We start from the raw sequence: 16756 nt of genomic DNA, 5'->3' as shown, positions 1-16756 counted from the left end.
TTAGTTTGCTGAGAATGATGGTTTCCAGCTTTATCCATGTCCCTGCAAAGGACATGAACTCATTCTTTTTATGGCTGCATAGTATTCCATGGTGTATATGTGCCACATTTTCTTTATCCAGTCTATCATTGATGGTCGTTTGGGTTGGTTCCAAGTCTTTGTTATTGTGAACAGTGCTACAATAAACGTGTGTGTATATGTCTTTACAGTAGAATGATTTATAATCCTTTGGGTATATACCCAGTAATGGGATTGCTGGGTCAAATGGTATTTCTGGTTCTAGATCCCTGAAGAATTGCCACACTGTCTTCTGCAATGGTTGAACTAATTTACACTCCCACCAACAGTGTAAAGTGTTCCTATTTCTCCACATCCTCTCCAGCATCTGTTGTTTAATGACTTGTTAATGATCACCAGTCTAACTGGCATGAGGTGATATGTCATTGTGGTTTTGATTTGTATTTCTCAAATGATGGCGATGATGAGCTTTTATTTTCGTGTTTGTTGGCCACATAAATGTCTTCTTTTGAGAAGTGTGTATTCATATCCTTCACTCACTTTTTGATAAAGTTGTCTTTTTCTTGTAAATTTGTTTAAGTTACTTGTAGATTCTGGATATTAGCCCTTGGTCAGATGGATAGATTGCAAAAATTTGCTCCCATTCTGTAGGTTGCCTGTTGACTCTGATGATAGTTTCTTTTGCTGTGCAGAAGCTCTTTAGTTTAATTAGATTCCATTTGTCAATTTTGGCATTTGTTGCCATTGCTTTTGGCATTTTAGTCTTGAAGTCTTGGCCCATGCCTATGTCCTGGATGATACTGCCTAGGTTTTCTTCTAGGGTTTTTAAGGCTTTATGTCTTACATTTAAGTGTTTAATCCATCTTGAGTTAATTTTTGTATAAGGTGTAAGTAACGGGTCCAGTTTCAGTTTTCTGCCTATGGCTAGCCAGTTTTCCCAACACCATTTATTAAATAAGGAATCCTTTCCCCATTGCTTGTTTTTGTCAGGTTTGTCAAAGATCAGACAGTTGTAGATGTGTGGCACATTTCTGAGGCCTCTCTTCTGTTCCATTGGTCTATATATCTGTTTTGGTACCAGTACCATGCTGTTTGGTTACTGTAGCCTTGTAGTGTAGTTTGAAGTCAGGTATTGTGATGCCTCCTGCTTTGTTCTTTTTGCTTAAGATTGTCTTGGCTATACAGGCTCTTTTTTGGTTCTATATGAAATTTAAAATAGTTTTTCTAATTCTGTGAAGAAAGTCAGCGGTAGCTTAATGGGAATAGCATTGAATCTATAAATTACTTTGGGCAGTATGTCTATTTTCACAATGTTGATTCTTACTATGCATGAGCATGGAATGTTTTTTCCATTTGTTTTTGTCCTCTCTCATTTCCTTGAGCAGTGGTTTGTAGTTTTCCTTGAAGTGGTCCTGCACATCCCTTGTAAGTTGTATTCCTAAGTACTTTATTCTCTTTGTAGCAATTGTGAATGGAAGTTCACTCATGATTTGGCTCTCTTGTCTGTCTATTATTGGTGTATAGAAATGCTTGTGATAGTTGCACATCGATTTTGTATCCTGAGACTGTGCTGAAGTTGCTCATCAGCTTAAGGATATTTTGGGCTGAGATGATGGGGTTTTCTAAATATACAATCATGTCATCTGCAAACAGAGACAATTGAACTTCCCCTCTTCCTAACTGAATGCCCTTTATTTCTTTCTCTTGCCTGATTGCCCTGACCAGAACTTCCAATACTATGTTGAATAGGAGTGGTGAGAGAGGGCATCCTTGTCTTGTGCCTGTTTTCAAAGGGAATGCTTCCAGCTTTTGCCCATTCAGTATGACATTGAGTGTGGGTTTGTCATAAATAACTATTATTTTGATATGTTCCATCAATACCTAGTTTATTGAGAGTTTTTAGCTTGAAGGGCTGTTGAATTTTGTCAAAGACCTTTTCTGCATCTATTGAGATAATCATGTGGTTTTTGTCATTGGTTCTGTTTATGTGATGGCTTACATTTATTGATTTCTGTATGTTGAACCAGACTTGCATCCCAGGGATGAAGCTAATTTGATCGTGGTGGGTAAGCTTTTTAATGTGCTGCTGGATTTGGTTTGCCAGTATTTTATTGAGGATTTTTGCATCGATGTTCATCAGGCATATTGGCCCGAAATTTTCATTTTTTTGTTGTGTCTCTGCCAGGTTTTGTTATCAGGATGATGGCGGCCTCATAAAATGAGTTAGGGAGGATTCCCTCTTTTTCTATTGTTTGGAATAGTTTCAGAAGGAATGGTATCAGCTCCTCTTTGTACCTCTGGTAGAATTCAGCTGTGAATTCATCTGGTCCTGGACCTTTTCTGTTAGTAGGCTATCAATTACTGCCTCAATTTCAGAACTTGCTGTTGGTCTATTCAGGGACTCGACTTCTTCCAGGTTTAATCTTGGGAGGGTGTATGTGTCCAGGAGTTTATCCATTTCTTCTAGATTTTCTAGTTTATTTGCATAGAGGTGTTTATGGTATTATCTGATTGTAGTTTGTATTTCCGTGGGATCAGTGGTAATATCCCCTTTATCATTTTTTATTGTGTCTATTTGATTCTTCTCTCTTCATTAGTCTGGCTAGTGGTCTATTTTGTTAATCTTTTCAAAAAAACAGTTCCCAGATTCATTGATTTTTTGAAGGGTTTTTTGTGTCTCTATCTCTCTATCTCTTTCAGTTCTGCTCTGATCTTAGTTATTTCTTGTCTTCTGCTAACTTTTTAATTTGTGTGCTCTTGCTTCTTTAGTTCTTTCAATTGTGATGTTAAGGTGTCAATTTTAGATCTTTCCTGCTTTATCCTGTGGGCAGTTAGTGCTATCACTTTCCTCTAAACACTGCTTTAGCTGTGTCCCAGAGATTCTGGTACATTGTGTCTTTTTTCTCATTGGTTCAAAGAAGTTACTTATTTCTGCCTTAATTTCATTATTTACCCAGTAGTCATTCGGGAGCAAGTTGTTCAGTTTCCATGTAGTTGTGCAGTTTTGAGTGAGTTTCTTCATCCTGAGTTCTAATTTGATTGCACTGTGGTCTGAGAGACTGTTATTACTCCCATTCTTTTGCATTTGCTGAGGAGTGTTTTACTTCCAACTATGTGGTCCATTTTAGAATAAGTGTGATGGGGTGCTGAGAACAATGTATATTCTGTTGGATTTGGGGGGAGAGTTCTGTAGACGTCTATTAGGTCCACTTGGTCCAGAGCTGAGTTCAAGTCCTAAATATCCCTGTTAATTTTCTGTCTCGTTGATCTAATATTGACAGTGGGGTGTTAAAGTCTCCCGCCATTATGGTGTGGGAGTCTGAGTCTCTTTGTAGGTCTCTAAGAACTTGCTTTAGTAATCTGGGTGCTCATGTATTGGGTGCATATATATTTAGGAAATTCGCTCTTCTTGTTGCATTGATCCCTTTACCACTATGTAATGCCCTTCTTTGTCTTTTTTTTTTTTTTTTTTTTTGGCTTTGTTTGCTTGGTAAACATTCCTCCATCCCTTTATTTTGAGCCTATATGTGTCTTTATATGTGAGATGCGTCTCCTGAATATAGCACGCCGATGGGTCTGACTCTTTATCCAATTTCCCACTTCATGTCTTTTAATTGGGGCATTTAGCTTATTTACATTGAAGGTTAATATTGTTATGTGTGAATTTGATCCTGTCATTATGATGCTAGCTGGTTATTTTCCTCATTAGTTGCAGTTTTTTCATAGTGTTGATGGTCTTTACAATTTGGTATGGTTTTCCATGGCTGGTGCCAGTTTTTCCTTTCCATATTTAGTGCTTCCTTCAGGAGCTCTTGTAAGGCAGACTTGATGGTGACAAAATCCCTCAGCATTTGCTTGTCCGTAAAGGATTTTATTTCTCCTTTGCTTATGAAGCTTAGTTTGGCTGGGTATGAAATTCTGGGTTGAAAATTCTTTTAAGAAGGTTGAATATTGGCCACCACTCTCTTCTGGCTTGTAGGGTTTCTTCAGAGACATCTGCTGTTAGTCTGATGGGCTTCCCTTTGTGAGTAACCAGACCTTTCTCTCTGGCTGCCCTTAACATTTTTTTCTTCATTTTAACCTTGGTGAATCTGATGAATATATGTCTTGGGGTTGCTCTTCTTCAGGAATATCATTGTGGTGTTCTCTGTATTTCCTGAATTTGAATGTTGGCCTGTCTTGCTAGGTTGGAGAAGTTGTCCTGGATAGTATCCTGAAGAGTGTTTTACAACTTCGTTCCATTCTCTCCGTCACTTTCCAGTACACCAATCAAACATTGGTCTGGTCTTTTCACATAGTCCCATATTTCTTGGAGGCTTTGTTCATTCCTTTTCATTCTTTTTTCTCTAATCTTGTCTTCATGCTTTATTTCGTTAAGTTGATCTTCAATCTCTTATATCCTTTCTTCCACTTGATCAATTTGGCTAATGATACTTGTCTATGCTTCATGAAGTTCCCGTGCTGTGTTTTTCAGCTCCATCAGGTCATTTATATTCTTTTCTAAACTGGTTACTCTAGTCAGCAATTCCTCTAGCCTTTTTTCAAGGTTCTTAGCTTCCTTTCATGGTGTTAGAATATGCTCCTTTAGCTCAGAGAAGTTTGCTATTACCCACCTTCTGAAGTCCACTTCTGTCAAGTCATCAAACTCATTCTCCGTCCTGTTTTGTTCTCTCACTGGTGCAGAGTTGTGATTCTTTGGAGAAGAAGAGGCATTCCAGTTTTTGGAATTTTCAGCCTTTTTGGAAATGGTTTTTCCTCAAATTCATGGATTTAGCTACCTTCAGTCTTTGATGCTGGTGACCTTCAGATGGGGTTTTTGTATGGACGTCCTTTTTGTTGATGTTGATGCTATTCCTTTCTGTTAGTTTTCCTTTTAACAGTCAAGCCCCTCTGCTGCAGGTCTGCTCGAGTCCCTGTTTGCCTGAGTATGACCAGCGGAGGCTGCAGAACAGCAAATATTGCTGCCTGTTCCTTCCTCTGGAAGCTTCGTCCCAGAGGGGCACCCGCCAGATGCCAGCTGGAGGTCTCCTGTATGAGGTGTCTGTCGATCCCTGTTCAGAGGTACTCCCAGTCAGGAGGCATGGGGGTCAGGGACCCACTTGAGGAGGCAGTCTGTCCCTTAGCAGAGCTCAAGCACCATCCTGGGAGATCAGCTGCTCTCTTCAGAACCAGCAGACAGGAGTATTTAAGTCTGCTGAAACTGCACCCACAGCTGCCCATACCCACAGGTGCTCTGTCCCCTGTCCCAGGGAGATGGGAGTTTTATCTATAACCCCTAACTGGGGTTACTGCCTTTCTTTCAGAGATGCTCTGCCCAGAGAGGAGGAATCTAGAAAGGCAGTCTGGCTACAGTGACTTTGCAAAACTGCTGTGGACTCCACCCAGTTTGAACATCCCAGCAGCTTTGTTTACACTGCGAGGGGAAAACTGCCTACTCAAGCCTCAGTAATGGCAGACGTCCCTCTCCCCACCAAGCTCCAGCATCCCAAGTGAACTTCAGACTGCTGTGCTGGCAACAAGAATTTAAGCCGGTGGACCTTAGCTTGCTGGGCTCCGTGAGGGTGGCACCCTGGCTTCAGCCCCCTTTCCAGGGGAGTAAATGGTTTGTCTCGCTGGCATTCCAGGTGCCACTGGGGTATGAAAAAAAAAAAAAAACTGCAGCTAGCTCGGTGTCTGCCCAAATGGCTGCCCAGTTTTGTGCTCGAAACCCAGGGTCCTAGTGGTGTAGGCACCCAAGAGAATCTCCTGGTTTGCCGGTTGTGAAGACTGTGAGAAAAGCATAGTATCTGGGCCAGAATGCATGTTCCTTACAGCACAGTCCCTCAGGGCTTCCCTTGGCTAGGGGAGAGAGTTCCCCAACCCCTTATACTTCCTGGGTGAGGCGATGCCCCACCCTGCTTCAGCTCGCCTTCCTTGGGCTGCACCCACTGTCTAACCAGTCCTAGTGAGATAAGCTGGGTACCTCCGTTGAAAATACAGAAATCACCTGCCTTCTGCATTGATCTTGCTGGGAGATGCAGACGAGAGCTGTTCCTATTCATCTGTCTTTCCAGCCACCCCCAGTGCTTCTTTTTAACCATACTACCTAGGAACTACAGTGTGGCAAGGAAAGTCCAAATCATGGAATAGATACTCATGTGAACTAGTGAACATTGCTGTATACGGCCACAAGTCATGTTTCTAATGACCTCTAATTCACAGTATTTCTTCTTAGAGATAGAGAGAGTGGAGTGGGGATGGATCCCAGTAGTATTCTACAGAGGGTGCTAGTGACATCCTCTTATGCAAAGGATGTACATAACTTACTGGGCAAGTTGCAAAGTTTAGAATTACTTTAGAACAGGAAATACTCAAATAGGTGAGGGTTTATCCTTTTACTAGTATATAGTAAACCTTGGAATACCATGACCAAAGGGTAGAACATGAACCACAAATGTATCAGTTCTGAACTTAATTAAATTTGTGGTGGATAAAAATATATTCTCACTTGCTATAAAACTGCTAGATTTTTGAAATTCAATTAAACATTTTCCAGAGTATATTTCTTAATTTTAAGCAAAACTAATAAATGATACCAAAAATCAAAACACACGTTTTAGAAATACTAGTTTATCCCCTTTAAATAGGCTGCTTCTGTAAAACATGATTTCTCAGAGTTTAATCAGATGCCAGTATCAAGAAGAAGATATGTTATGCAGCATTGCTTAAATACATTGGAACACAGAAAGCTTTACTTTCAGTATAGCTAGTGTTCCAAGGAATATATTGTAAAAAGTGCTAAATTAAAGGATATTTAGAACCTATATAAGAGGCAAGTTATCTACCTGAAATGGCCAGGGAACTGTTATCTACAACATACTCTATAGAGTCATCTTGTTGAAAAGGCAGATGCCGGCTGGGCGCAGTAGCGCACGGCTGTAATCCCAGCACTCTGGGAGGCCGAGGCAGGTGGATCACTTGAGGCCAGGAGTTTGAGACCAGCTTGGCCAATATGGCAAAACCCTGTCTCTACTAAAAATACAAACGTTAACCAGGTGTGGTGGCACACACCTGCACTCCCAGCTACTTGGGAGGCTGAAGCGTGAGAATCGCTTGAACCCTGGAGGCAGAGCTTTCAGTGAGCCAAGATCACGCCACTGCACTCCAACAGCAAGAAAGAAAAGATGGACTAGTGTTCAGATGCTTTCCTTGATTCAGAATCAGTATGTCTCTTAAATACTGAATATAGTAACATACACATACACAAAACAGTAATTTAGATTTTTCATATTTGTACATGAACTTAGTATTTGATCTCAGCAAATTTAGAATAAGGAGCTTTTGATTTTCTACAAAAAATTATGAATTGAGAAACCTTGAATTCATTTGATGATTCCAGTTTTGATGTTTTGATTCCATAGGAAATTCAATTCTTGAAGAGTAGAACTTTGAATTTGCAGGGTGGATATGTGTGTTATGAATATGGGTCATACTTTATGCTTATGTAACTGAACATGTAGTTTTAGTGGGGCTCCCTTTCTTCATTGCAAAAATACAACTTATCCTCAATACACAATTTATTGACTACTACAACTTAACAAACAATGATTAGGCTTCATTATTCATCGCAATGAGAAAAATTTGGTGGATTAAAGGTATTGGAAACGAAATTTTAACAGTGATACGAGAATGAAATGGGAGAAGGGAACAATAGAGACTTCAATATTATCTGTAATACTCTTTTATATTTAAAAAAGTGATGCAAAAATGAAAAAATGACATTTGCCAGTAATGCGAATGTATCACATAGCTATTGCATTACTTTGCTTTTTTAAATTCAAAAAATAATATTACTAACAATTTATATGATCATTCATTCAACAAATACTTGTTGAGAGCCTACTGTGTGATAGGTGCTAGCAATAAAAGATAGTAAAAACGAGACATCATCCCTACTCTCCTGGAGTTTGTGTTTAGATGTGAAATGTTTGAGATCTTATTTAGAATGTATAAAAGGACAAAGTGAGGAAATGGGGGTGAATTAACTCATATCGATAATTAAGAGGTAGGGCTAATGTGGGTGCTAAATTTAGTAAGAAAGGCCTTTCAATACTGAGAGGAGCTGCCTTATTTTTAGTGAAAATTGAGTTGGAAAAAAACTACACACTGGCTATGGGCCCCACAGCCAAAGCAGTCTCATGTGGTATTTAATTTGCTCACTGGTTGCAGCTCAAAGTTCACATGCATTTTTCTTTGATTCTCTCTAGTATATGACTGCTGCTGCTCCTATGCAAGGGACCTACATTCCCCAGTACACGCCTGTGCCTCCGACAGCTGTTTCTATTGAAGTAAGTCTATCTCTGTCGAATAAAGAGGTTAGAATAAATAAATCTCAGTCGCATACACTGTAGTCCCCCCATAACCGTAGGAATCCTCACTTGCAATTTTTGTGCTACTCTAACATTCAGTATATGAAAGTATAAACATTTACTTGAATGTGGTTGTGTTTTGCTTTGCACATGCAATGAGGTCATCTGCTACAGAGGCACGACGGGAGTCTCTTGATGGGAGTCTCTTTCATATTTAGAGAAAATTCTAGAAACCAAATCACAACTCCAACAATTTTAATCACAAATACTTACAAAAGGAAAAAAGTTTGCAACTATGTGAATGAACTAGTTCTTTAATGCCTTGTTCCTCAAAGAGTGGTTCCTAGACCAGCATCATTGGTATCCTTTGAGAGCTTGTTAGAAATGCAGACTTGCTGGGCATGATGGCATGCACCTGTAATCCTAGCTACTTGAGAGGCTGAGACAGGAGGATCTCTTGAGACCAGAAGTTCGAGACCAGCCTGGGTGAAACAGGGAGACCCTGTCAGAAGGAAGAAAGAAAAGAAATGTCGGCTCTTAGGTACTATCCAGACCTACTGCATCTGAATTTGCATTTTAAGATGATCACTCAGTGATCCAAATGCACATTAAAAATTTGAGAGACACTGCACTAATGCACTGGTTCTCAAACTTTTCTGCACATTGAAATTATTTGGAGAGCTTTAAAAAATATTGATTCCTGGGTCTTATTCCCACAGATTATGAATTTGACTGGAATATAGACTGAACATTTTTTTTTTTTTTGAGACAGAGTCTCACTCTGTTGCCTAAGCTGGAGCACAATGGCACAATCTCAGCTCACTGCAACCTCCACCTCCCAGGTTCAAGTGATTTTCCTGCCTCAGCCTCCCAAGTAGCTGGGATTACAGGTGCCCACCACCACGCTCCACTAGTTTTTTTTGTTGTTGTTTTGTTTTTTGTATTTTTAGTAGAGACGAGGTTTCACCAGGTTGGCCAGGCTGGTCTTGAACTCCTGACCTCAGGTGATCCACCCACCTCGGCCACCCAAAGTGCTGGGATTACAGGCATGAGCCACTGTGAACATCATATTTTTAAAATATGTACCCAAAGACTAGAAATCATTGCTCTAGGTGATGAACCTGCACAGGCTTGCAGCTTCTTACAGACAAGAAAGAAGTTGTACAACTCTTATTGCTGTGAATATCATGAATGATGATGTCAGCTTGTCCTTAATGGAAGTTTTGCTGCATTCATTCTCTCTTTCCATTGGGATAAATCTATGCCCTCTACACATCATTCTACTGGACAGAGCCATAAACCACATAGAAATGGAGAGGGTACAGAGCTATGCAGATGGTGGTAAAACAGTTAGGTATGTATATTCTTTGCTCTGGTTCTAGCCATTACTTTTTGACTGCCCTTCTTTCCCCTCTCCTGATGCACATGTGCATTATGGTCACCTGCATTCCTTCTCATCAGCTGGGAATCCTCTGCAGTTGATGTCTTTGCTACTCCATTTGTTGGCAAGCAACTGCTATGTTGGTACCACTCCACATAAAAATCCACCAAGACTCTCAATCTCTGAGATTGAGGGAGACCTTTACAGACTAAATTGGATCTTCTCAAATGTTTTCTGGTTTTGGTGTGTGACAAACGTTTGTTCATACCAAGTTAACAGGGCACTGTTATGTAGCTTAGGAAATCAAGGAGTTCCAATTGTTAAATCTTTCATGTGTTCCAGACCTATAGGTCTCAAATCTTAAACAGTTTTGTCTTTTCAGAATTTCAAGAATATATGATTAAATTCCATGTTCTTTGCTATATTTAGCTATCAAAAAGCACCTATGCCATGAGAAAATAGGCACTTTAAGTGTAAACTTCTGCCACATATTTTCATTTCTGTGTACACGAAAAACATATACTTATATATAAAATTTGACCATTTTGATGATTGAGACATTTAACAGTGTGGCTTATTGGAAACAGTCTAATTATAGTTATATTTAGGGATTAAAAAGAAATATTTCACTGAGAAAAATATAAATATACTGATACATTGCCTTGAACCAGTGATTATAAGGAAAAGCATTAATTAAAACACTTATTGAACATTTATCAATATCTATAAAGTAAAGGTAGTAGGAGGTGTCAAAAAATAAATAATAGCAAGTAGTGAATTAGGAAAGAAAATATTGAATAAATATAGAGAGAATTTTCAAATTCTAAAGAAGAAATTTAGGGAATCTCAGTGACAGATTACTTGACATCACTGCAGGTATCCAGGACTACAAATAAAACCAGGAAAATTTATCAAGATAGGTGCTCTTCTTAGGCCTAGTAACAACCAAATACAATCACCTAACAACCAAATAAAATCACCTATGCCTCTCTGGAATCCAAAATTATATTCTTGATTGTGACGAATTCCAGAAATTCACTCTTGCCAGCATCTGTGAGAAACAAAAAAATAGAAAGGGTGAAGGAAAAGCAAACCAAAATTAAGGACAAGTTTTTTTGTTGTTTTCTTAAAACTTCTTGGTGACTTTCAGTTCATATACCAGAAAACAAAGCAAAACAAAACAAATTACTGAAGAGAAAACCTACTTAATAGCATCCTTTGAAAAGATTTCCAAACTTTGATGTATATTTTTATTAAGATCAGTTTCCATTATTATCCCAAAGGATATAGACATGATACGGTAAAATATGCCAGGAAAATAATGTTTGAACATACAAGTTTTTGTAAGAATCCTGAATGAGCATAAATTATTATTTCTTGTGGATAAATGTGCAAACCTGGTTTAAAAGTTCCAAGTATAGGCAAAATTATTTTCTGACCACTTAACTACTTCAACAACTTCTAATGGCAAGGTTTCTTGGTGCCACATTAGGGTGAATTACTTAGCCCTTATCTAAATGTGCTCTCTGGGTGTCCTCTGAGTACCTATTGTGACTTCATGTAGCTGAAAGCATCTCTACTTAAGCCAAATAGAAGAGGGGTACTTACCGCTTATCTAGAGAGGGCCCTTTGCTGCAAGTAAGGCTTTTATGTTCTTATTTGCCTCCTTAGGGTGTTGTTGCTGATACCTCTCCCCAGACAGTGGCACCTTCATCCCAGGACACCAGTGGTCAGCAGCAACAGATAGCAGTGGACACATCCAACGAACATGCACCTGCATATTCTTACCAACAGTCTAAGTAAGTCTGGGCTGTGCTAAGCTCTTTTCCTTGAGATCAGCCATCTTGACATCACTCTCTCAATGTTGTATCTGTTAGCTTTTGATGAAATACAAACCACCCCAAACTTAGCAACAAGCATTTATTTAGCTCATGATTATGTGGGTTTGAAATTTGGGCTAACTTTGGGTGGATGGTTCTTCTGATCTTGAGAGGAATGAAACATCTAGGAACAGCTGCTGATTATCTATGCGTCTCTGCTTCTGGGTGTTGCTAGCTGTTGGATGTGTGATGGAAGTGACCGGGCCATATGCTTCTGATCCTCCAGCAGGCTAATTCACATGGAAATCTCAGAATTTCAAGAATAGTAAAGAACAAGCCCAAATGTACAAGCACTCTTCAATTCTGTTTATAGCTAATTTTCTTTTTTTTTTTTTTTTTTTTGAGACGAGGTCTCGCTCTGTCACCCAGGCTGGAGTGCAGTGGCTGGATCTCAGCTCACTGCAAGCTCCGCCTCCCGGGTTCACGCCATTCTCCTGCCTCAGCCTCCCGAGTAGCTGGGACTACAGGCGCCAGCCACCTCGCCCGGCTAGTTTTTTGTATTTTTTAGTAGAGACGGGGTTTCACCAGGTTCGCCAGGATGGTCTCTATCTCCTGACCTTGTGATCCGCCCGTCTCGGCCTCCCAAAGTGCTGGGATTACAGGCTTGAGCCACCGCGCCCGGCCTATAGCTAATTTTCTAATATGTCATTAGCCAAAGCAAGTCACTTGGCCAAACAGTCAATGTAGCAGTTCACTTTGAAATTGCTTGATATAGAGAGAGGCATTGCAGCCATTTAAAAAAATCTACCATATTTATTATTGGAAAAATTATACTATTCCTAACCTGAAACTGAATAGAGAGCCTGCATTTTAGTCTCGGTCTCCTTACTCTTAAATGAAGACAGCAACACTCCCCCTTGTAGGGTTGCTTTGAATACACAGTTAAATGTCCATGAAAAAGGGTATTAAGATATTAAGTAATAGAAAATATGGTCTTATTCAGGAATAAAATTGGCAAGGATTTTCAGAATTACTCTTGAAAATCCTTAAATCACCCATAATGCAAAGTACATTTGGCTTTGTGTTGAGTAAACATTTGGCAAACTTTCGTAAAGTTTGAGGGCTGTTTATTGAAACCAAAACAATTTACAAAAGGAAAGTCTTTATACAGGTGTCTTGGCATGCAAACTATTCAACTTTGTAGATAGCAATAAAATCCCTGATCAATAGAGAATCCCTAGACAAATCCTGCCTATCTACAGAGTGCTGCTCCATTATTTAAGATAATAAATTTTCTTCTTAAAGAAAAAGTTTATTCTGATATTTGTTAAAACATTAAGAAATACTTTATTTATTAGGTTGCTACAAAAGTAATTGTGGTTTTTGCCATTAAGAACTATAGGTATTAGGCTGGGCATGGTGGCTCACACCTATAATCCCAGCACTATGGGAAGCCAAAGCGGGCGGATCATGAGGTCAGGAGATAGAGACCATCCTGGCTAACATGATGAAACCCCGTCTCTACTAAAAATACAGAAAACTTAGCTGGGCATGGTGGTAGGCACCTGTAGTCCCAGCTACTTGGTGGGGCTGAGGCAGGAGAATGGCATGAACCTGGGAGGTGGAGCTTGCAGTGAGCAGAGATCGTGCCACTGCACTCCAGCCTGGGCAACAGAGTGAGACTCCATCTCAAAAAAAATAAAATTAAATTAAAAAATAGGTATTAAAATGATTGCAATAGGGGAAGAGAGAACATGCTCAATTCAGAATACAGCAAAGACACCTGGGGATTTGTAGCCAACAAGCCGAGTGAGGGGGTCAGTGAGTGGAGAATTACTAAGAGAAGACATCAAGAACAGGAGAATTACTGCTAAACTAACTTGACAGGCTTTTTGCTGAAGGCAGAGCAAGGAATGATAACATCAAATGTAGGGGATGAGAAAAGTGATCAGATATTGAGGGTGGTCATATCAACCATAGGCTATTCTCTTTAAACTGACTTAGTAAGATTCTTGCTAAAACTAGACTATAAAGAACTGACAAGAATGGGGGCAAAAGTCTATGCCTACTCAAGATGGGGACTCAGACATGCCTGACTAAAAGTTGAGCAAGAAGAGAATCTTTGTCACTTTTAAACCTCAATATACGTTGTTTATTAGATTCATCAAAGCAATTATGTGTGGTTCAGATCTAAAGTCAGCTTTACAAATTAAATTTGCTCAGAATATGACTTAACCTTACAAATATAAGGTATTACGATTGCCATTATTAATATCAATAATGACTTTCAGAAAAGATTGTTACTGAGTAAAGAGTAAAGCAGCATGTTATTAATTTACTGTGTGAATCACTTTTATGTGCAAAACTAATACTGTGGTAGACTCTGGAACTCCAGTCCAAGCATATTGAAATTTTTTTTCAGCCTGGTCAATGGGTTATATGTGAGAAAAGAAGCAAATGTTGGCTACGTGTAAAGCATAGCAAGAGACATTGGTGGGAGATGAGAAATACTGTGGATAATTGGAAATTTTATGTGACTGTTTGACTGAGCCACAGGGTGCCCAGATATTTGGCCAAACAATATTTCTGGGTATGTCTGTGAAGGTGATTTTGGATGAGATTAATATTTGAATCAGTTAAAGCAGATTTTCCTCCCCCCTGTGGAAGGCTTCTATCCAATCAGTTGAAGCCCTTAATAGAGCAAAAAGATTGAACTTCTCATGAATGAGTAAGAAGGAACTCCTGCAGCTTGACTGCTAGAGCTAGAACACTGGTCTTTTCCTGCCTTTGGACTTAAACAAAAATATTGGCTCTTCTTAGATCTTGAGCCTGCCAGCTATAGAACTAGAATTTACACCAACTCTTTCAGTTCTCAGACTCAAACTAGAATTACACTATTAACTCTCCTGGGTCTCCAGTCTGCCAACTGAAGGTCATTGCAGATCATCAGATTTCTCAGTCTTAATAATTGTGCAAGCCAGTTTATTTTTTAAAATCTCTGTATCTCTCCTCTTTCTCCCTCTCTCATATGTGTATGTGTGTGTGTATATATATGTACATGCACACACATACAGTAACTTCTGAAATTGGTTTTCTGATCTGATTAGGTTTAAAACTAATGACTATTTCTAGTAGCAAAGAGAGCATTTATATTCCATGACATGATCTGGCAATGGAAATACGCAAAATATCTCAATTAGATACTCCTAATTAACCATTTATAAGAAGCAAGGAGATGGGTGACTATGTATATGACATTTTCAAACATTTTTGTGAAATTAATGAATATGATTGTCTGATTGCTCCTAATGTCACTAGACATAGTGGGGAAAGAAGAAGATGCATTCAGGGATTCAATTTTCAGCTTAAACACAGTATAAATGACTTGAAGGCTTCTATGGCTGCCTTGAAAAAGCCCTTTATTTCCTGGAGCCACATGGCTAAGATTTCTGAAAATCAAACCCAGAATCTCATCCTATGACAGGCTGAGTTACAATAGAGGTTGAACTCCTAATTTCCTGAGTATCTCCTGTTAAAGTGAAGGCATTGATTGGGAAAGAGTGGGATCTTGTAATTGTCATGGATATATGGGGGAAAAAATCTAATCAAGCTGGGGACAGTGAGTCCCTAAATATGATGAGTATTCTTTGCCAGTGGAAGAAGCCTCCCCATGCCCAGTGACAGTGGCTTCTCCACTACAATTGGGAGTGATTTTTAACCCTGCATTGCCTGAAAAAACTGGAATGGCCTCCTCTGAGTCAGTTGTCATGTAAGACAAAGCTGAGTCCTCTTAGGACTCACCTCTGCCACCCCTCTTCACTTCTAGATCTATAACTAGGCTCAAGTCTAGCAAGCCCTTAAAGGTGAGATGCAAAATATCACCTATAAGGAGGTGCACTACACTTCAGAAGAACTACTTAGATTTTTTTACTTTATATAGACAGAAATTCATGGAACATGTGTGGAAATGGATATCAAGGATGTGAGATAATAATGGAACATAACGTTGGATCAGCCCAAAGTAATTGACATGGGCTCACTAAGCATAGATTCTGCAATTAATGTTGCAACTCAAGAAGTTATAAAGACTCTAATAGCTTAGCTTAGCTGGTTGACTAAAACATGGGTCAAGAGATGACCCACAGTGAGCTAGTTGGAAATGCTAGCCCTACAGGAAGAGATTCAAAGGCTTAGAGAGATTTTAATATTAGAGTGGGTTTATCATTTAAGATCTACTCACCTACAGTGGGAGGGTCCAGAAGACATTTCACCACAACTGTAAGAAATACATGTGTGAGGGGAGCCTTGGCATCCTTGAATAACTCTGTAATTGCTCTTCTCTGTAGCCCAGAACTTACAGTGGGAACTATAGTCACTGAATTGGGAAACCTAAATGCAATTAGAGTGATTGGACCCTGAGTGACTGGAGCCAGGTGGCAACATTCCATCACCAAAAGTGAGGGTGGCATGGTTACTGTAGAGGACAAAAGAGTTAAAACAGCAATCAGAATTGTGTGGCTCATGCAGACTTATGACATTGGCTGGTTGATTGTGGTGTTCCTAGAAGTGAAATACATAGAAAGTCTGCCAAATTCTTATTTGGCTTATATAAGCAGAAAAGTTCTAGGTCAGGTGAATAAATGTCTAACTTGAATCATAGAGAGAGAGAGATTCATGGCACTTCAATCAATTCCCAGACTTGAGCCAGTTTACAGACCCAGAATCCATTGACTGAAAAGGAGATTGGGTTTCCTCAAAGAAAGACACTGATAAACTATCAAAGATGTATATTGTTAATTTTTCTCTCAGCCTTCCCAAAAGGGACCTATTGCCTCTGACCAAAGAAAAGAAAAAAAAAAATCAGATCTTTCAGAGTCTATTGGACAACTGACATTAATTCCAAGAGACCTAAAATGGCACCATAGTGCACCAGAGTATAGACATACAGACGTCAGGTGATCAATGGAGTTTTAGCTCAGGTCCTTCTCACAGTGGATTCCATTAATCCCCAAGCCTATCTTGTGGTTGTTTCTTTAGTTCTAGAATGCTCAGTAACTTGCAGAGTCCCCACATTGGTTCCCTCACTTGCAGAATAAGGACCTTTATGGTGGAACAGGCAAAATGGAAGACACAGGAACTGCTTCTACATAGGAAAGTAGTAAACCAAATTCAATAATGCATTTACAGAG

At 39.4% G+C, this 16756-nt stretch overlaps 1 protein-coding gene and 1 pseudogene across 17 annotated transcripts in view; both read left to right on the top strand.

Annotated features, from left to right (window-relative positions):
* RBMS3 (RNA binding motif single stranded interacting protein 3) overlaps positions 1-16756 on the top strand; it is a 1212964-nt gene that overhangs the window by 1176081 nt on the left and 20127 nt on the right. For 6 of the 17 annotated variants that reach the window (XM_050779422.1, XM_050779425.1, XM_050779433.1 and 3 more), the window contains 2 exons: positions 8265-8345; positions 11419-11546. In XM_050779422.1, the coding sequence (XP_050635379.1) occupies positions 8265-8345; positions 11419-11546 (209 nt within the window). Of the gene's footprint in view, positions 1-4917; positions 5080-8264; positions 8346-11418; positions 11551-16756 lie in introns of those variants that run through there. The other 11 variants (XM_050779423.1, XM_050779427.1, XM_050779436.1 and 8 more) reach the window with 2 other exon arrangements.
* LOC126948079 (uncharacterized) lies at positions 8352-11408 on the top strand (annotated as a pseudogene).

The sequence above is a fragment of the Macaca thibetana genome, chromosome 2 (genome assembly GCF_024542745.1).
Source record: "Macaca thibetana thibetana isolate TM-01 chromosome 2, ASM2454274v1, whole genome shotgun sequence".
NCBI classification, from domain to species: Eukaryota; Metazoa; Chordata; class Mammalia; order Primates; family Cercopithecidae; genus Macaca; species Macaca thibetana.
The sequence above is the reverse complement of the archived record's forward strand: the minus strand, read 5'-3'. Positions and strand labels throughout refer to the sequence as shown.